This window comes from Bos mutus, chromosome 8, assembly GCF_027580195.1.
Source record: "Bos mutus isolate GX-2022 chromosome 8, NWIPB_WYAK_1.1, whole genome shotgun sequence".
Taxonomy (NCBI): Eukaryota; Metazoa; Chordata; class Mammalia; order Artiodactyla; family Bovidae; genus Bos; species Bos mutus.
The window spans coordinates 21698492-21720508 of record NC_091624.1 but is presented as its reverse complement, the minus strand read 5'-3'; the positions used below and the strand labels follow the sequence as shown (position 1 = coordinate 21720508).

Genomic DNA, 22017 nt, shown 5'->3' with positions numbered 1-22017 from the left:
GCTCAGTTTAGCTGGCATGCCTTTCAATCCAAATGTTTCATAGTGGAGCCTTTCATTTCATCACATAGGTCTGGTTTCTATGCTTCTTCCCTGGACTTCTCTCAACTCCTAGCTCTCTTCTCTTTTGCTTCAGTTCCTTCCCTATATCCTCCCCTAAGTCAGTAGTCTCTTAGGCAGCATGTTTTTGTTGGTTTCTAAGAAGATGGTATCCATCTTCAGAGTGGTGTGGTTTTCAGACTCATCTGGAGAGTCGGTTAAACACAGACTCAGGGCCCTTTACCTGCAGATTCTGACTTGATAGGTTTTGGTTAAGTTTTTGGGATCTGTACTTTTAACAATAGATTCTAAAACATAGCCCAGTTTGCAAACCATTCTTCCAAGGGAGGGCTGAAGCCCTCTCCATGCAAAAATGCTTCCTCAGGATAAGAATCCCTGATATCCGTTCCACTGTTAATCCTATCAGTCAATGTCTATTGTCAAATGTACAAGTGAACCAAACTACAAACTGCAGACTGCACCTGCAGGTCGTGAGTTCCTTGAGGGAGGGTACCACATCTTCTAATTTTTGCATCTCTTGCAGCCAGTGAAGTGTAGCTAACCTCTGGAATCAGAGAACCATGATAGGAACCCTGATTCCTTTACATCTGTCATTGTGATTGACCTCAGACAAATTACTGACCTTTCCTTAGATGTCAGCTTTCTAACTTGTGAAATGTGAATGGTACGATAAAATATATTAAAAGTGAAATGTAAGCCTTGAGGAGAAGGGGTCAATTTCGGGAGTCATGAGCAAACTGGAACATCTGGAACAAGAGGAGACTGTTTCGGCATACAGCTCTTACACTGGATGAGAGGTACCTTGGTAGGACAGCAAAGCTCCCAGCTGAGTGACTAATTCCCAGGACTAGATCCAAGGATGGGGGTTGACTGGGGAGGAACACACAGAAATAGAATGCTGTTTTTACTCAAACTCCAAGAGAAGCACAGAGACTTTCCCTGGTAGTCCAGTGGCTAAGACTCAGCCTTCCAATGTAGGGTATGCTGGTTTGATCCCTGGTCAGGGAATGACGATCCCACATGCTTCAGAATACAGCCAAAAATAAATAAATAAATAAGAGAAGCACAAGAATCAGGGCTCCAGTTGTTCTTGTTGTTGTTCAGTCACCAATTCGAATCCAACTCCTCGTGACCCCATGACCGCACCATGCCAGGCTCCCCTGTCCTTCACTATCCCCGGAGTTTGCTCAGATTCATGTCCATTGGGTTGGTAATGCCATCTAACCATCTCATCCTCTGCCGCCCCCTTCTACTTTGACCTTCAATCTTTTCCAATAAAAGGGTCTTTTCTAAGGAGTCAGTTCTTTGCAGTAGGTGGCCAAAGTATTGGAGCTTCAGCATCAGTCCTTCCAATGAATATTCAGGGCTGATTTCCTTTAGGATTGACTGCTTTGATCTCTTTGTAGTCCAAGGGACTCTCAAGGGTCTTCTCCAACACCACAGTTCAAAAGCATCAATTCTTCAGTGCTCAGCTTTCTATATAGTTCAACTCTCACATTCATACATGACTACTGGAAAAATCAGCTGACTATATGGACCTTTGTCAGCAAAGTGATGTCCTACTTTTTAATATGCTGTCTAGGTTGGTCATAGCTTTCCTTCCAAGCAGCAAGCATCTTCTAATTTCATGGCTGCAGTCACCATCCCCAGCGATTTTGGAGCCAAAGAAAATAAAATCTGCCACTGCTTCCACTTTTTCCCATCTATATGCCATGAAGTGATGGGAGCAATTGCCATGATCTTAGTTTTTTGAATGTTGAGTTTTAAGCCAGCTTTTTCACTCACTACTTTCAAACCCATATCAAGAGGCTCTGTAGTTCCCCTTCACTTCCTACCATTAGAGTGGTTTCATCTGCATATCTAAGTTGTTTATATTTCTCCCAGAAATCTTGATTCCAGCTTGTGATTCATCTAGTCTGGCATTTTGCATGATGAACTCTGCATATAAGTTAAATAAGTAGGATGATATACTTGACGTACTCCTTTACAAATTTTGAACCAGTCAACGTTTCATATCCAGTTCTATTGACCTGCATACAGGTTTCTCAGGAGGCAGGTAAGTTAGTCTGGTACTTCCACCTCTTTTAAGAATTTTCCACAGTTTGTTGTGGTCCACACAGTCAAGGGCTTTAGCATAGTCAGTGAAGCAGAAGTAGATGTTTTTCTAGAATTTCCTTGCTTTCTCTGTGTTCCAATGAATGTTGGCAATTTGATCTCTGCTTCTTCTGCCTTTTTTAAACCCAGACTGTACATTTGGAAGTTCTTGGTTTGTGTACTGCTGAAGCCTAGCTTGAAGGATTTTGAATATAACCTTGCTACCCTGGTGGCTCAGAGGTTAAAACATCTGCCTGCGATGTGGGAGACCTGGGTTCGATCCCTGGGTTGGGAAGCTCCCCTGGAGAAGGAAATGGCAACCCACTCCAGTATTCTTGCCTGGAGAATCCCTTGGAGAGAGGAGCCTAGTAGGTTACATGCCATGGGGTAGCAAAGAGTTGGACACGACTGAGCGACTTCACTTTCATACTTTGCTAGCATGTGAAATAAATGTAATGCTAGTTTGAACATTCATTTGGCATTGCCCTTCTTTGGCACTGGAATGAAAACACCTTTTCCAGTCCTGTGCCACTGATAAGTTTTCCAAATTTGCTGGTATATTGAGTGCAACACTTGAACAACATCATCTTTTAGGATTTGAAATAGCTCAACTGGAATTCCATCACCTCCATTAGCTTTATTCATAGTGATGCTTCCTAAGGCCCACTTGACTTCACACTCCAGGATATCTGGCTCTATGTGAGTGACCACACCATCATGGTTATCATCCAGATCATTAAGACCTTTTGTTTAGTTCTTCTGTGTATTCTTGCCACCTCTTTTTAATATCTTCTGCTTCTGTTAAGGTCTTTGCTGTTTCTGTCCTTTATATTGCCCATACTTGCATGAAATATTCCCTTGATATCTCTGGTTTTCTTGAAGAGATCTCTAGTCTTTCCCATTCTACTGTTTTCCTCTATTTCTTTGCATTGTTCATTAAGAAAACCTTCTTTCATCTCTCTTTGCTATTCTCTGGAACTCTGCGTTCAGTTGAGTATATTTTCCCCTTGTCTTTCACTTCTTTTCTTTCCTCAGCTACTTGTGAGGCCTCTTCAAACAACCACTTTGCCCTCTTGCATTTCTTTTTCTTTGAGATGGTTTCGGTCACTGCCTCCTGTACAATGTTATGAACCTCCATCCATAGTTCCTCAGACACTCTGTCTAGCAGATCTAATCCCTTGAATCTATTCATCACCTTCACTGTATAATCATAAGGGATTTGATTTAGGTCATAGCTGAATAGCCTAGTGATTTTCCCTACTTTCTTCAATTTAAGCCTGAATTTTGCAATAAGGAGCTCATAATCTGAGCCACAGTCAGCTCCAGGTCTTGTTTTTGCTGACTGTATAGAGTTTCTCCATCTTCAGTTGCAAAGAATATAATCAATCTGATTTCAGTATTGACCATCTGGTGATGTCTATATGTAGACTCGTTTCTTGTGTTTTTAGAAGAGGGTGTTTGCTATGACCAGTGCATTCTCTTGACAAAACTCGGTTATCCTTTGCCTCACTTCATTTTATAAGCATGGCCAAACTTACCTGTTATTCCAGGTATCCCTTGACTTTCTACTTTTGCATTCCAATCCCCTACAATGAAAATGACTTTTTTTTAATGTTAGTTCTACAAGGTGTCATAGGTCTTCATTGAACCACTCAGGTTCAGCTTCTTTAGCATCAGTTGGGGCATAGACGTGTATTACTGTGATAATGAATGGTTTCCCTGGAAACAAACTGAGATCATTCTGTCATTTTTGAGGTTGCACCCAAGTACTGTATTTTGGACTCTTGTTGACTATGAGGGCTACCCAACAAAGGTCTGTCTAGTCAAAGTTTTGGTTTCTCCAGTAGTTGTGTATGGATGTGAGAGTTGGACTATAAAGAAAGGTGAGCGCCGAAATATTGATGCTTTTGAACTGTGGTGTTGGAGAAGACTCGAGAGTCCCTTGGACAGCAAGGAGATCCAACCAGTCCATCCTAAAGGAATATTCATTGGAAGGACTGATGCTGAAGCTGAAACTCCAATACTTTGGCCACCTGATATGAAGAACTGATTCATTTTAGACACTGATGCTGGGAATAATCGAAGGCAGGAAGAAAAGGGGACAACAGAGGATGAGATGGTTGGAAGGCATCACCGACTCTATGGACATGAGTTTAAGTAAGCCCTGGGAGTTGCTGATGGACAGGGAAGCCTGGCATGCAGCAGTTCATGGGGTTGCAAAAAGTCGGACACAAGTGAGTGACTAAACTGTACTGAACTGAACATTTCTTCTAAGGAATTCTTGCCCACAGAAGTAGATATCATGGTCTTCTGAATTAAATTCATCCATTTTAGTTCACTGATTCCTAAGATATCAGTGTTCAATCATACCATCTGCTTGACTATGTCCAATTTACATTGATTCATGAACCTAACATTCCAGGTTCCTATGCAATATTGTTCTTTACCACATGGTACTTTCCTTTCACCACCAGACACATCCATAATGGAACATTCTTTCCATTTCAGCCCAGCCACTTCATTCTTTCTGGAACTATTAGTAATTGCCCTGCACTATTCCCAGTAGTTTATTGGACACCTTCTGACCTGGAGGGCTCATCTTCTAGTATCATATCTTTCTGCCTTATCGTATTGTTTATGGGGTTCTCAAGGCAAAAATACTGGAGTGGTTTGCCATTCCTTCCTTCATTGGACCACATTTTTTCAGAACTCTCCACTATGATTTGTCTGTCTTGGTTGGCCCTACATGGCATGACTCATAGCTTCAGAGTTATACAAGCCCCTTCACCACCACATGGCTGTGATCCATGAAGTGAACCAGAAATTGGGGTATTGCAGGAGTGGAGATGGACAGTGGTGATGGTAGCACATCAGTGTGAATATGCTTAAAGTCACTGTATAATTCAGCATATATTCATCTAAAAATGCTTAGAATGGTAAATTTTATGTTTTATCTATTTGCCACAATAATAAAAAAGCCAGGACCTTCTATAAAGTTTTATTCATATAATTTAAAAAATTAAATAAGATTAATATGGAATTAATTTGTTTTAACTCTAGCAACATTAATATGCCAGAACTGGAGGGATTTTTTGTTTTACTGTATTTTTTAGATTTTATCATATAGTTTAATTTAGTCTTAAATGTGTCTAGTTCTTCTGATATGTAAAATGCCAAATATATGTATCAGATCAGATCAGATCAGTCGCTCAGTTGTATCCGACTCTTTGCGACCCCATGAATCGCAGCACACCAGGCCTCCCTGTCCATTACCAACTCCCAGAGTTCATTCAGACTCACGTCCATCGAGTCAGTGATGCCATCCAGCCATCTCATCCTCTGTCGTGCCCTTTTCCTCCTGCCCCCAATCCCTCCCAGCATCAGAGTCTTTTCCAATGAGTCAACTCTTCGCATGAGGTGGCCAAAGTATTGGAGTTTCAGCTTCAGCATCATTCCTTCCAAAGAAGTCCCAGGGCTGATCTCCTTCAGAATGGACTGGTTGGATCTCCTTGCAGTCCAAGGGACTCTCAAGAGTCTTCTCCAACATCACAGTTCAAAAGCATCAATTCTTCAGCGCTCAGCTTTCTTCACAGTCCAACTCTCACATCCATACATGACCACAGGAAAAACCATAGCCTTGACTAGACAGACCTTTGTTGGCAAAGTAATGTCTCTGCTTTTGAATATGCTATATAGTTTGGTCATAACTTTCCTTCCAAGGAGTAAGCGTCTTTTAATTTCATGGCTGCAGTCACCATCTGCAGTGATTTTGGAGCCCAGAAAAATAAAGTCTGACACTGTTTTCACTGTTTCCCCATCTATTTCCCATGAAGTGACGGGACTGGATGCCATGATCTTCATTTTCTGAATGTTGAGCTTTAAGCCAACTTTTTCACTCTCCACTTTCACCTTCATCAAGAGGCTTTTGAGTTCCTCTTCACTTTCTGCCATAAGGGTGGTGTCATCTGCATATCTGAGGTTATTGATATTTCTCCCGCAATCTTGATTCCAGCTTGTGTTTCTTCCAGTCCAGCGTTTCTCATGATGTACTCTGCATATAAGTTAAATAAACAGGGTGACAATACACAGCCTTGACGTACTCCTTTTCCTATTTGGAACTAGTCTGTTGTCCCATGTCCAGTTCTAACTGTTGCTTCCTGACCTGCATACAGATTTCTCAAGAGGCAGATCAGGTGGTCTGGTATTCCCATCTCTTTCAGAATTTTCCACAGTTGATTGTGATCAACCCCGGTGGATCCAGGGAATTCGAAGCCGGACAGCATCGGCGATCAGGAAACAACAGCTTATTTAAACGTTAATTAAGGATATAAAGAGTAATAGAATAAGGATAGCTCAGTGAGGAAATTCAGTGGAGAAAAGAGGCTGAATGATTCAGCCAGAAGGTAAGAGAAAGAACGACATGGGGAGACCAAGTTTTGGTGAACAAGGCCCGTACTTTATTTTCCAAAGTAGTTTTTATACCTTAAATTGTGCATAGAGGATAATGGGGGAAGGGGGTAGAGTCATGCAGTAAGCCAGGTTTTCTTCCTGCAAACTTATCATATGCAAAAGTTTAGGTGATTTGCATCATCTTCTGGCCCGGAGGCCTGTTAACATTTTAAGAAACTTATTTTTCTCTAAAGGTGATTATTCTAAAGTCAGGCACCACCCTCCAAAAGCATTAGATAAAGTTGCATTCCTATAGGGCAAAGGTGTGGTGGGCTATAACAAGAAAAAGAATTAACTCAAGGGTCCAAGATTACAAACATTAAAGCTACTACTTACACCAATTATATTAATCAATACACTGCCAGGGACACAGCAAGTAAGGGATATGGAGACTTAGCAGCAAACTGGCTCAACAAGTGAAAATCCCTTCACCAATACAATTTCTAATCAATCTTTCAACTGCTCAAAGGAATCTGTATTTAGACAGTTTAGAACATCTCATGCCTCTCATAGTTGGGAGGCTCTGAGCAATCACATGTGGCCAGAAAAACCTATTCAGGTAGGCTAGAGGACTTCCAAAGGAGTTTGTAGGTTGAAACACTGTCACACCCAGGAATTATTAACTGGAGCTGTAAGTTAACTCTTTTTTCAGAGAGAGGTAGTGGGGGACAGCCCCCCATAAAGTCAGAGGTGTAGGTAAGAGCACAAAGCAGAAAGTAGGCAGACTGGTTTGGGGGGTAGATGCTTGAGAATTTCCAGGGGCACTCCTGAGGCTCGATCCCGCCTTTGCATATGCCGAGCCTCCTTCCTCATGACCTTTGCCACGGGCGGAGTTCCTCACACTGGCTCCTGGCAGTGATAGAATTCCAGTTGAGCTATTCCAGATCCTGAAAGATTATGCTGTGACAGTGCTGCACTCAATATTCAATATGCAATATGCACTCAATATGCAATATGCCGGCTCGCGGCACACACAGTCAAAGGCTTTGGCATAGTCAATAAAACAGAAATAGATGTTTTTCTGGAACTCTCTTGCTTTTTCCATGATCCAGCGGATGTTGGCAATTTGATCTCTGGTTCCTCTGCCTTTTCTAAAACCAGCTTGAACATCAGGAAGTTCACGGTTCACATATTGCTGAAGCCTGGCTTGGAGAATTTTGAGCATTAAAGGCAGCATCAGAAGGCAAGCGCTTAAAACCCAGGGACCACGTCTATCTCCTTCGAAGAAGCGAAACCCGTAACATCACCCCCATCAATTCCGGTTTGAGCACGCTTCTCTTCTCTTCTGCGACGGGCATGCCGAAGCACGGCCGAGAGGAGCCACCCCACGTCCGAGGTCAGGGGCAGAAGCCAGGAGGACCCAATACCTGAAGGGCGGCGGCCAAGAGGAGTTACCCCACGTCCTAGGTCAGGGGCAGCGGCCTAGAGTAGCAGACTGTGACAGCGCAGGAACGGCCGAGAGGAGCTACCCCACGCCCTGACACCGGAGGCCAGGGGCGGCGGCCAGGAGGAGCAACCCCATGTCCAAGGAGCCGTGGCTGCGCGGGCGCAGGAGGGCCTAGAGGAGCTATCCCACATTGAAGGTAAGGAAGGGCAGCGGTGAGGAGATACCCCTCGTCCAAGGTAAGGAGCAATGGCTGCGCTTTGCTGGAGCAGCCGTGAAGAGATACCCCACACCCAAAGTAAGAGAAACCCAAGTAAGACGGTAGGTGTTGCAAGAGGGCATCAGAGGGCAAACACACTGAAACCATACTCACAGAAAACTAGTCAATCTAATCACACTAGGACCACAGCCTTGTCTAACTCAATGAAACTAAGCCATGCCTGTTGGGCAACCCAAGACGGGCAGGTCATGGTGGAGAGATCTGACAGAATGTGGTCCACTGGAGAAGGGAATGGCAAACCACTTCAATATTCGTGCCTTGAGAACCCCATAAACAGTATGAAAATATATGTATATACATGTATGTATATACATATATGTATATACATATGAAAGTGCAAGTCAGTCAGTCATGTCTGACTCTTCGACCACATGGACTATACAGTCTATGGAATTCTCCAGGCCAGAATCCTGGAGTGGGGAGCCATTCTCTTTTCCTCAGGAACTTCCCAACCCAGGGATTGAACCCAGGTCTCCTGCATTGCAGGTGGACTCTTTACCAACTGAGCCACCAGGGAAGCCCTTTATATACATACACACACACACACACACACACACACACACATATGTATATAGAAGTTGTTTGGACTGAAAATATCTACCATAATATAGACAAGATACAATATACTAAGTATCAATAAAAATCCAGGATGTATTAAAAAAATTACTAGGAAAAATGTAATACCCCGGATAGAGCAACTAGCTTTTAAAAAGAGATAATTTCTGTCCTAATTAAACTACTATAGGAAAGAAGGAAAACTTCTGAATTCTTTTTATGAAACAAGTACAAAATTGACATAATACCTGATCCCCCAAAAGAACCCACAAAAAAATGTTTGATCTTATTTAATGTTAGAATTGGGGTTAGATCTTAGTTCCTCACCAGGGATCAAACCTGCATCTCCTGCAGTAAAAGCATAGAGTCTTAACCACAGGACCACCAGGAAATTCCTAGAGAAGTACTCTGACTGGCCAGGTCGAGAAATGTGAAAACTTCTATGAGTGACAGAGGAAGGAGGCTAAAAACCCCACTCATACTGAATGGAATATTTTCACTCTAAACAGAAGGTATCAAAAGTAAAGAAAATAAAGAAGTTAGGCAGATAAAACTGAAGTGGCCTCATGTTACTTCTATTATTCTATATTGGCTCCCCATCATACCTACAAAATGATTCAGAATACTTTCCTACCGATTCATCTTCACCTTGATTATCCATCATGTAAAAATTATATGAAATCTGAATTTCAGTGTTCATAAATAAAATTTAATTGGAACACGAATACAATCATTCATTACATCCTAAGGCTGCTTTTGTGCTATAACAGTAGGACTGAATAATAGTGACAGAGACCTTATGGACTACACAGTCAAAAATATTTACTATCTAGTCCTTTGCTAGAAAGAGTCTTATTGTTGTTCAGTTACTAAGTCATGTCCAGCTCTTTGCAACCCCATGAACTGCAGCATGCCAGGCTTCCCTGTCCTTCACTATCTCCTGGAATCTGCTTAAACTCATGTTCATTGATTCAGTGATGCCATCCAATCATGTCATCCTCTGTTGCCCCCTTCTCTGCTGGCCCCCAATCTGGAAGCACATAACCTACACCATCATAACTATCAAAACTACTTTCCTAAACTGAAATTCTGTGAATCTTAGATTGCTTCTCTTGAAAAATGCTGTATATGTTTAGACACATAAAAATATTTTCTTTAGTTAGCTTTTGTTGAATTATTGATTGTAGGCTGATTCAATGTTACCTCTGTAACTGCTTCCATATTGTCTTAATATATTTTTTACTCAGGTCTAGTTTTCCAAACGGAGAAGGCAATGGCACCCCACTCCAACACTCTTGCCTGGAAAATCCCATGGATGGAGGAGCCTGGTGGGCCGCAGTCCATGGGGTCACTAAGAGTCGGACAAGACTCATCGACTTCACTTTCACTTTTCACTTTCATGCATTGGAGAAGGAAATGGCAACCCACTCCAGTGTTCTTGCCTGGAGAATCCCAGGGACGGGGGAGCCTTGTGTGCTGCCGTCTATGGGGTCGCACAGACTTGGACACGACTGAAGCGACTTGGCAGCAGCAGCAGCAGTTTTCCAAACCAATGAAGTAACCATGAGCATAGTTTTTTCTTTCTTTTTTAAAATACTTATTTATTTGGCGGCTCTGGGGCTTCGTTCCAGCATGTAGGATCTTCAGTCTTTGCTGTGGCATGTATGCTCTGTCTACTTGCAGCGTGCTAACTCTTAGTTGCAGCATGTGGGATCTAGTTCCCTCACCAGGGAATGAATGCCGGCACCTTGCATTGGGAGCATGGAGTCTTAGTCACTGGACCACCAGTGAAGTCCCGTGAGCATATTTTCAAATATGAGAAAACTAAGCATATTTTAAAATGTATTTTATTTAAGTATAGTTGATTTACAATGTTGTGTTAAAAAGCACATTAATTTGGGTTTTAAGAAATCCATTTGTCAGCACCTGGTTCTATTGTTCCATGAAAATCAAGTGAAGGTCTGGTAAAGCATCCTATTCCTTCTCTATTTCTAGGAATATTTGCTCTTCTCAGAGATGATGGGTCACAACTGGAATAAGGTGTTTCCTGAGAAACTTCTGGATTTCCTTCCAAGAATGTTCATGTCCAGCTGTGTGTGGGAAAAGGAATCTCCTCCTCAGTGCATGGAGAAGTGGAGATTAGAGATCCTGGAGGCACAGCACGGGAGTTGGGGCCGGGGGGGAGGCTGTATCAGGTGACCCACTCCAAAGTAAGACAGCAGAGTGTAGTTGTTCCTCCCACGTCTCCTCAGATGTTCTGTGCTTGCTCTGCATATGCTTTCCCTACTGACATTCTTATCTTCTTCTCCCACAATGAAGAGAAAATGTCCCTGGGTCTTTTCAATGGAGAGAAAAGAAGTCTCACTGGCTTCAGCTCTAGTTTCCTCAAATATGTGCTATAACCTTACTAACCCTAAGGCACTGATGGATAGTAGAGGAGGAGAGAATGGCAAGGGCTGATTTATCTGATCATGATATATCTGTGGAATGTCAAGAATAAAGTTGGCCTCATTAATAAGCACGGTGGCTGTGACTTCTTTTAGGTGAATAGCCATGGAGAGGCCAATCTCTGCTCCTTTCATATGGAGACTACCCCAATGCCTGGCCCAAGGACCTGTAAAAAAATTAATACAGAAGCCTCAAGTAAATATTAATACAACCTGGAGACCAGTGGAAGGAGCTCTCATTTCTGCAACAGTGGCAAAGCCCAACAGGTAGAAAGGCTCCTCTTCTTTCCAGCAAGGACTCAGTCAATGAAAAGTCTTGGGTTCTTTGCTCACTGTAAGCCCTCCCATCTTCCTTTTCCCCTCCAGGAAATCCTTCCCCTGCTGTGCAGGGACTTGCATGTGGTTCACCATGGTTCTAGACCTCAACTTGCAATTTCTGCTGATCCTGAATAACCTCATCCTTGCTGGAAAAGCATCTGGCATTCTATTTGTTTTAGGTCAACATTTGGTGGCCCATACAAGAACCAGAGAGCTTCCCTGGTGGCTCAGTGGTAAAGAATCTGCCTGCAATGCAAGAGACCTAGGTTCTGTCTCTGGGTCAGAAAGATCCCCTGGAGAAGGAAATGGCAATCTGGGAAATCCCATGGACAGAGGAGCCTGGCAGGCTACAGTCCATAGGGACACGACTTAGTGACTAATCCACCACCACAAGGACCAGAGGAAACCCCCAAAGACTCTCGGGCTAATGAGCAAAGAGGTGAGGTATCCACAGTTGAGCCCTTTATTGCTCATTCCTTTTCTCACTGACCCTGTACATCTTTCTCCTGATTCTAGCCTTTGTAGTCTGTGGACTAAGAATGCTGTCTGCCACATCAGTAGAAAAAGGATGTGGTGGCCATTAAGCCATTAGCCACTATAGCCCCTCCTCCGACAGAGAACCCTGAGGGAACTCAGGATGGAAACAAACAGGATGCTGGTCCTAGATGGTTGATGTGTATATCAAAGGAATGATTTCAGTGAACCCAGATTCTTGTATCTTCCTATATGTAGAAAAGTACAAATTCATTAATTTGAGATGACTGGTTTTCTTTAATAAATAGTAATCTTTTGATCAGTAAAACCTGGCTTGCAAAAACCTGGTTTTTGTTGAAAAACTCTTACATATCCTGGCTTCTCCCTTACCTCTAGAGAGCAGTTCCTCAGAGCTATCTGAGAAGCTGCCCCCTCGGCTTAAAGGTCCTCAGTTTGTCCACCAAATAAAACATAATTCTCAACTTTCAGGTTGTGTTTTTCTTTTTTCAGTTGACCCCTCTTTGTACCCAAAGCTCTTCAGGTTGAATTAGGGATCTGTTTTTAGGTTTCACTCTTTCTGGTTAAAGCTTTGTTCTGTATGCAAATACTCTTGGCAGTTCAATCTTATTCTGAGATTAGACTGCTTCAGCTGAAATTGGCTGAGAAGCTGTCAGCCCAGTTCCTTCAGGTACAGGGGTTGTTTCACTCAAACTGAGTCAGTTCACTGAAACTCAGCCATCAGCCTGTACCTTTGGAATGGGTGCGGTTTCATAGGAACTAGCTGGGAAGCCTTCGGCCTGGCTCCTCCAGGACCAAGCTGTTCCCTCAGGACTGGCGGGTATTAGGCCTGCAGGCAGTTTGAGCTGCAAGCTGTTAAAACTGAACTGTTTAAGATATAAATTGTTGAAGCTGTTGGAAAATTATTCTTTTATTCTAGAGAAAAAGTCTCTGAGAAATTGTATCCTAGTTATCTATATATCTTGAGGGCACCCCGCCCCCCCCCACACACACACACTGAGATTCTAGTCAATTTTATGTTTAAAATCTTTATTTTTCCTCATGCTAATGGACTGACCTAACCAAAGGCAATTCAGAATATCAATGGCCATTATGGGTAATTTTTGAAATTCCTAAGAAGGGAGTCTTTTATCAAAGCTAGTCCTTTTAAAACTAAGCCTTCTGAGGATGCAGAGCCTTCATTTATATTTCCTGAACTAAAGCTGAACTGTGAGCCATAGTCAAAGATTTTCCCAAAATAACCAAAGATCCTCACAAATTTTGTGAAAAATTTAACATCGTTATTCAAACTTATCAATCTTGTTTTTATAACTTACACCTGCTAGTTTCATATGCTTGTCAGTAAAGGACAAGCCCAGGATTAGATGAAAACCCCCAAATGGGAAAATCCTGAAATTTCCCTCTGATGGAGACAATTTTCAAACATTGAGGCGTGGGGAAGTAATTTTGGCTTATACACAGCAGCCTGAACTTTGTGTGAATTAAAATAGCTTGTTATACACATACAGCACATCTGCTTTAACCATCAAGGTAAAGAATGTCTGTTTTGAAGATAAGGGGAAAAACTCTCTTCTTAGGACATCCATATTAACACTCCCTGGAAGATGTTTCCCTTCCCAGACACCAGGTCTTACTGTCTCACTCTATATATACTAAATCTGTCTATTTTGGAAACTTGAAGGAATATACCCCTGTCATGTTTGATGTATGTTCTTTGTTCTGACAAAATATGTAGCTATGCTAAAAACCATTTTTCAATCAGTTTCTCAGAATAATCTGAGAGGTTGTCTCCTGGGTTATAGTCTTCAGTTTGGCTCAAAAAAACTCTTTTCTATTCCTATTACAAGTAGTTTATTGATTATTTCCATCAACACCTAAGATTACAACACAGAGACCAACCTACTAACTTATATGATCAAGTTTGGGCAATTGCTAGGTGACTTTTTTAAAGCCTATTGATTGGAACAAAATTCAGACTTTTAACATGAAAACCTGATGAATCTGCTCATGACTATTACAATCAACTTCAGATTATTTTAAAAGAAAATTCTGATCTTTTAAAGGTTGATTCCACCCAGATAGCTTTTAACTTTATGTTTATTAATAGACTAAACCAGAACATTTCCTTTCTAGTAAAAAGAACCAATATGGAATGGGAAACTAGAATTTTCCACTCCAGAGTTTAGTTAATCTGGCAAACTCTCTCTCTCTCACACTCTGAATGAGTCACAAAAATGAAAGACCACTGAAATTCTTAAACTCCAGCAAATGATAGTCCCTAAATGAAAACCAAAACCCTCCTAGTTTTAAACACCTTCTGCCCTCTAGCCAGTCTTTCTAATGTTCTCCCAGTTCTCAATAATAGGGTTTGGGGGGGGACTCCAGGGTCTCTTTCCCACCTTCCCTCTTAATAGAATGGGAGAAACATTTCCTCAGCTTGAGGATGGGTCTCTTCCTGTTCTAAGTAACACCAGAACCACAATCTCGGTGCTCAGCACCACTACTATAAAGTAGCCCCTGCCTCGGAGTACTAAAACAATTCAAATTTGGGATCTCTAGTGAACCCCAAAGAGCTTCCTGTTTCTGAACCTATTCCCTTTAGTTTAGGCCCTTTGAGAGATACATATCCTTTTCTCCTTAGCTCCTCTGCCCTTATCCATTTATTAGGTCCAGACTTCTTAGATAAGCATCATGCCAGAATTTCTTTATCCCGAAATGGGAAAATAATTCTAGCATTTGACAGTAGTCATCAAAGTAACCAATCACATAAATTAAATGACCCTTTGACATCTTTTCATTGCTTCAGCTCTGAGTCCTAGAGCTGATTCTCAGAACACTGATTATTTGTTCTATTGAATTAGCTGTGACTTTCCTATGGACAAAAATCTGTAACTGACCCTGGCAAAATTCACAGCACACCTCCCATCATGACTCAGATAGGTCCCTCAAAACCTCTTTCTGGCATTAATCAATACCTTTTAAGTAAAGAAGCCCTTAATGGAAGACTGCAAGTCTCAAGACCTCATTATCCCTTGTACTAGTCTTTCTAATATTTCTACTTGACCTGTGAGAAAACCTAGGACCCAGGATGGATGTTCACCCAGAATCTCCAGGTAATAAACAACACATCCCTCGATGCCTTGTTGTTCCTAACTCTTATATGTTACTAATATCCACTGTCACTAGAAGTAAACTCTTTACCATAATTGATTTATGCAGTGCATTCTCTAGTACTCCAGTTGATGAAGCCAGCCATTAAATTTTGCCTTTATTTGGAAAGAAAAAGAATTCACCTGGACACTAATGTCTCAGGTTTCACTGAGAGTCCTTATTTCTCAATTCCTGAAGGCTGGTCTGGATGACAGAGTGTGTGGATGATTTGCTTCTTTGCTCTTCTTCTCAAGCCTCCTCAGAGAAAGGCAGCATACACTTGCTAAAGTATTAGCTTCAAAGGGATATAAAGCCACCAAAATTTCAAAGGAAAATTGCAGTTTGTTCAAACTCAGGTTGATATTTAGGGCATCTGATATTAGAACAGGGACTACACCTAGATCCAGATAGACTTTATAGTGTCCAGAGTTTCCCCAAACCCAAAACTAAACACCATCTGTGACATTTTCTTGCAATAGTTGGTTATGCTGAAATTAGATTTCAAATTTCCCTCTTATGGCCAAATCTCTTTGTGTTTTATTCAAGAATAACAACCCCAGCCCAATTTAAGAGGAAAAACCAGAGGACATGGCTTCTAAGGCCTTAAAAGAGAGCTTGATGAACTCACCTTTCTTGGGGCATTCCAATGATCAGATTTCCTTTTACCTTTTTTGAAAAGGAAGGAGATGCCCTTGGGGTACTCACCCCAAAACACAAGGACCACCACTGACCCATAGGGTATTCTAGCCAGCAGCTGGATCCTGTGACAGGAACACCAAACTTGCCTTAGAGTGATTAAGTTCAGTTCAGTCACTCAGTTGTGTCCGACTCTTTGCAACCCCATGAGCTGTAGCACTCTAGGCTTCCCTGTCCATCACCAACTCCTGGAGTTTACACAAACTCACATCCATTGAGTTGGTGATGCCGCCAACCATCTCATTCTCTGTCGTCACCTTCTCCTCCCGCTTTCAATCCTTCTCAGCATCAGGGTCTTTTCAAATGAGTCAGTTCTTCACACAGGTGGCCAAAGTATTGGAGTTTCAGCTTCAGCATCAGTCCTTCCAATGAATATTCAGGACTGATTTCCTTTAGGATGGACTGGTTGGATCTCTCTGCTGTCCAAGGGACTCTCAAGAGTCTTCTCCAACACTGTAATTCAAAAGCATCAATTCTTCAGCACTCGGCCTTCTTTATAGTACAACTCTAACATCCATACTGGAGAAGGCAATGGCACCCCACTCCAGCACTCTTGCCTGGAAAATCCCATGGACAGAGGAGCCTGGTTGGACAAGACTCATCGACTTCACTTTCACTTTTCACTTTCATGCATTGGAGAAGGAAATGGCAACCCACTCCAGTGTTCTTGCCTGGAGAATCCCAGGGACGGGGGAGCCTGGTGGGCTGCCATCTATGGGGTCTCACAGAGTCGGACACGACTGAAGCAACTTAGCAGCAGCAGCAGCATAAATTCTATGCTAAAATAATGCACATAGGCAAGCCTGCCAATCCAGAAGGCAGAATCAGACATAACTATTTGTAAAATAAATAACTAATAAGAACCTGTTGCATAGCATAGGGAATACTACTCAATACTACATAGTGGCCTAAATGGGAAAAGAATCTGAAAAAAAAAAAAAAGTGCATATATGTATATGCATAACTGATTCACTTTACTATATTTTCTGAAACTAACACAACACTGTAAATTAACTATACTCCAATAAAAATTAAGAAAAAAAAGATTCTCAGAAGAAATGGGCTATAAGTTGAGTATTTATGTAAAAAAAAAAAAAAATTAGAGCAAACAAGAAGAAATGGCATTCTATGTTAAGTATAGTAGACATTGTTAGCTGCCTAGACAGGGGCCAGTCTCCAGTTTTAAAGCTAACATGGCCTTGTTTTTTCAGGGCATAGCAATGTATCTAGTCTCAAAAGATAAATTCTGATGGATGTGAATCCATTCACCTTTGCTACATCGTTTTCAAGCCTCTCCTGGAAAGACAGTAAATTTTACCTATGATCTTGGCTTTTTCCCCCGACATAAAATAGAATAGAATCATGAGGAGAAAGCCAAGTTTCCTGACCATTTTTTCCTGCTTATAATGCTGGCATGTTGATTTAATGCCTGAAATGCAACAGCCATCTTGTGATCTTGAGGAGAAAGCCAGGAAATTACAGAAATGTCAGTCCAGTCTCCTTGTTCAGAAACTCCTATGAGTCTCCAAACTAAAGCTGGAAACACCTATCTCCAGGTCTGTTACATGAGAAAATAAAATGCCTTATGTTGATGCTGCTTAAGCCACCCTCAGTGACTTTTCTGAAAACACAGCCAAAGCATTCCTAGTCGATTCACCATGGGAAGAACACTTGCTAAAACTCAGAAGCAGTGCATTCAGGGGACCACAGTAGTTCTTTATTACTTGAGTTTAAAGTACAAAACAGGAAGTAGTAAAATAAGGCTGAAAAGGAAAATAGCAACTTGACAGGAAATGGCTTGGAAGAACATGCTAATAAACAGCTTTGATTCTCTTCCTTACACAGAGAAGAATCAGGAGAAATTTTAAAGAGAAGCGTAAGATAAGGCATAAGTAGTAAAGAATCCATTTGCAATGCAGGAGGCCCCAGGTTGATTCCTGGGGTGGGAAGATCCCCTGGAGAAGGAATACGCTACCCACTCCAGTATTCTTGGGCTTCTCTGGTGGCTCAGGTGGTAAAGAATCTGCCTGCAAGGTAAGAGACGTGGGTTCGATCCCTGGGTTGGGAAGATCCCCTGGAGAAGCACATGGCAACTCACTCCAGTATTATTGCCTGGAGAATCCCCATGGTCAGAGAAGTCTGGAGGGCTACAGTCCAAGGGTTGCAAAGAGTCAGACATGACTGAGCAACTAACCATACACACACATATTTATAAGTCAGATTATGAAAAACTTTATTAAAAATGCTAGGAATCCTGACCTTTATCCTATAGTAAATTGAGAGACTGTTAAGCAAATGAGTAAAATAATTGTGCTCTAGAAAAACCTAGTCTTATAACTCTGACTTGCAAAAATGGAGGCAGAAAAGTCAAGCCTACTGCAATGGTACAGGTAAGAAAGAAGGTAGCTTTTTAAATTACTGGTGGTGATAAAAAGGAAACGTGTCCATGAGTTATTTATGAGGGTAGAATATACAACTCCTAGTTACCAACTTGGTATGGGAGAGCAAAAAAAAAAAAAAAAAAAGGGAAGAAGGAGTTAAAGATCTTTTTTTTTTAAAAAAAGTGCAAAATAAAGCCTTCATTCTGCTTGAGCACTGACCCCATGCAAGGATAGATTCAGGGAGTCACATCTCTTCTAAAGTCATATTGATTCCCTAGATTTTCTTAGAAAAAAAATTTTATTAAGTAATGTTTGGGTTTTTTCTTATTATTTAGAAAAATATGAATGAATATACCACTTGTATCTAGTTGACAGAAATGTCAGAAGTTCTTACAGCAAAGGAAAAAATGAAACAAATTGAGTGAGTCATATGTACTCTCCATTTTCTATCCTGCATAGTTAGAGAAGTAGCTTGAACTTCCACCCTCACCCCTAATTTGGTTTAAAAGAACCTTTCAAGTTCTGAAATTCTATGTCAATATAAAATATACTGAGTCACAGGTATGGCAGGAGAGATGAGAATTCAGAATGGATTTGGCCATGGAAAATAAAGTAAAGCCAGTATATCATGGATGAGCAACAACAACAAAAAGACTCAGATATATATGCAGGCTTTTTTTAAATTTATTTCTGGCCTTTGACAGAACATTAACTCTTATTACAACTTCTGCCACCAAATTTTGGATCAGGGAATTTAGAGGCCTTTGGAAGACACTTCAAATCAACAAAGGGAGAAAAAAGACTTCCAAGGAATTGAAATATCTGAGGTCTAGCCTTCTGAGGAACAGACAGTGTGAAGCAAGTTTAATAAAAAGTACTTAGAGCTTAGGAAAGAAATCTGGTTTCCAGGCCTGGCTTAGTCACTAACTAGCTATCTATCAGGGAATGTTTAACGGGAGGATTCCTACGTGCTGTTTCTCACAAGTCCTTTGTTTCTTTTTAAGCGGAACAGCACGTTGCTCCCAGGAACTGAGGTCATTGTGTGAGACAGGCTTGAATCTCCTTTAATAAACATTCTCTTTATGACAAAACTGTTTAGTCTTGATCCCCTTTCTTGAGATATGGATTGTCTCCTGACCTTGTGACCATTATTAATCCCTTGTTCCCTTGGTGACAGTTGCTGTACATTTGGTTTTCTGATTGTGGAAAGAAACTTCTTGTACCACAGCCTTTATATACTCACAGAGAAATCATTAAAGCACCTTTGCTCCATCAGAGCTTGGGTTCTGGTGTCTTTCTTTCTTTCTTTCTCTCTCTCTCTCCTCGGCTGATTCTTTGGAGTGCAGAGACCCATCCTGCTCACTCTCCTGCTCGGGCTTCTAAGACTCTTGAGAAGGCACCCTGTGCCTTCACCCCACCTCGAGAGGGTTCCCCGTGCCTTCGTGAGAGACGCAAGTCCTGTGTCAAGGGCTTTATTGTTTCTCTGCATAAACTAGGAAGTATCAGCCTCTCTCTCTCTTTCACTTTCTTATCGTTGCCTCTGGACCGCCAGGTCCTGGTCCATTAAAGGACCCCAACAGCTCTCTATGTAAATTGGTGGAAACAATGATAGAAAAGTCACCAGTACCTACAAGCAGACCCAAGTTAAAAGAGTGAGAAGCAGAATTGCATAACCTCTTAAATTCTTATTTAAGCCAACAAGAGGACTAGCACAATGATAACAATGCCTATTTGATAATTCAAGAACAATTCCATTATATTCATCAAAAATACCTATTTAAAAAGTCAACACATCAGTAGATTGTCAGCAATTGTTGTTCATCTTACAATGTCAACTCTGACCATATTTTGATGATCCTTATATGAAAAAGGATGTAATACAGAGTCTTAATTCATAGATTAATTCTTATTAAGAAAAAGATATTAACAATAAATAAGGGCTAAAATGAGTCAACTCTCTTACAGCAAGCAGCAAAGCACATTGTAAAATTTTAAGAAGTTACGTGGGTTAGAAAGTACTACAGCATTATGTTTAAGATGTGTCAAGTAACTAAAAATTCAGACCCTCTATTCAAATAAATACAGATTTTCTACCTGGTTAAGTATGGTGATTTAATAATTATCAGAGAATGTGATAATAATAATAATTCATCAGATTTATTGAGTGTTTAGTGTTGTCAGTTACTCTAATAAGACTTGGCTTTTAGTATTCCCTTTAATTCTCACAATAACCTTGTGAAGTAGTGCCATTACAATATTTTTTAACAGATGATGAAACTGAGGATTAGAAACTTGGCAACTTGCCCAAATTCCCACAACCAGATGGTATGGAGCCAGAAGTGAAAGCCATTTATGTCTGAATCCAAAGCCAATGCCTCTGATTCCATGAAGGACACAGACTATGTATTTCATATTTCTGAACTGAAGACACAGGATGCAAAATAAATTATGTGAATAGAATTTCAAGTTCACTGAGGGTAAATCACACTTAGAAGTTAAAAGAAGTCATAGAATATCATGGTTATTGAAAACTAGGGACCAAAACTGACTAAAAAGACAGAATTTACCTTAGTATGTCTCAGGACAAAGTTGACAGCTTCCTCAAAATATTCCAAATCTACTTTCTCCACTCTGAAAGGCAGGTCTTCATAGTTATCATAGGCCAAGGCCACGGCACCAAAGCCATGACTGGCCAGGAGACTGGCCTGGATTTCAGTCAATCCACCAATACCACCAAACCAATCAATTACGCCTGGGAGATAACCGTCTTCTGGGAAGAAAACAAAAACAAACCCCACAGAACTGAGTATGAAGGGAAGGTGAGAAAAACAGAATACTGATAACACAAAGGAGAAATGCACCACAAATTTTAGAGTTAGGTATAAATTTCCAATAGAATCTCCACATTTTCAGCCTTGTATCTGGGGCAGAATTAAAGCTGATTGAATATATAATGAAGCATAATATTCAGAAGTTTCATTGGAAACCATGTTCATTGACAATGTTCAGTCTCTAGAATCAGGGCCCTGAGGACTCATAATGAGTCATTTCTATAGTGTTGGAGTAAAGAAAGCCATAGAAATTAGGCCATGGCTTCTTAACCTATAAAGAGATACACAAATAGGCATCAGGAAATCAGTGAAGGTCCTGAAATTATGGGCAAGACTATGTATGTTTATATGTACATTTTACGGATGAGCATGCCCACAGATTTAATTGGGTTCTCAAAGAAGCATATGGCTTTAAAAAGAAAAAAATGTATTGAAATGATTATCTTATCTAAAATCCTGACCTAACATTGCTCTGTTATACTCATCTGACTATACAGTGATGACATTTTACACCAAAATGGGGATGGTCAGGGTATCATTCTATACTTACTGTGTAGGCAGCTTGCTTCCAAAATACAGTAGAGCCCACATATTGAAAATACTTTATTATGCCCTTATTGGGGATATTCTATTATGGCATAAGTGATTTTAGCTAAGAAAGCCTGACCCTATCCATATCTGAGAAGAGGGACTTGGTTTAAAGGAGTATTGGGAATTTTCAAAACAAAATATTGCTATATTTTCTCACCTAGAGAAAAGAAGAAATAAAGTGATATTGAATATATCTTGGTTTAAAAATACTATTTGAATACGTGAATAGGAATGTTTTTGCATCTTCTAATTGACAGTACTTAAGAATGCTGAGCATCTTATTCTGGAAAAA

General features: G+C 40.9%; 1 protein-coding gene across 1 annotated transcript; it reads right to left on the bottom strand.

The window, feature by feature from the left end:
• Positions 1-6639: 6639 nt before the first annotated feature.
• On the bottom strand, positions 6640-21505 carry LOC102268176 (bile acid-CoA:amino acid N-acyltransferase). Its single transcript, XM_070374919.1, is given in 5 exon segments — positions 6640-10925; positions 10928-11400; positions 11403-11433; positions 20871-21073; positions 21496-21505. Coding segments are annotated over 5 exon segments (813 nt in total). The 3' UTR covers positions 6640-10829.
• Between the last annotated feature and the right edge of the window lie 512 nt (positions 21506-22017).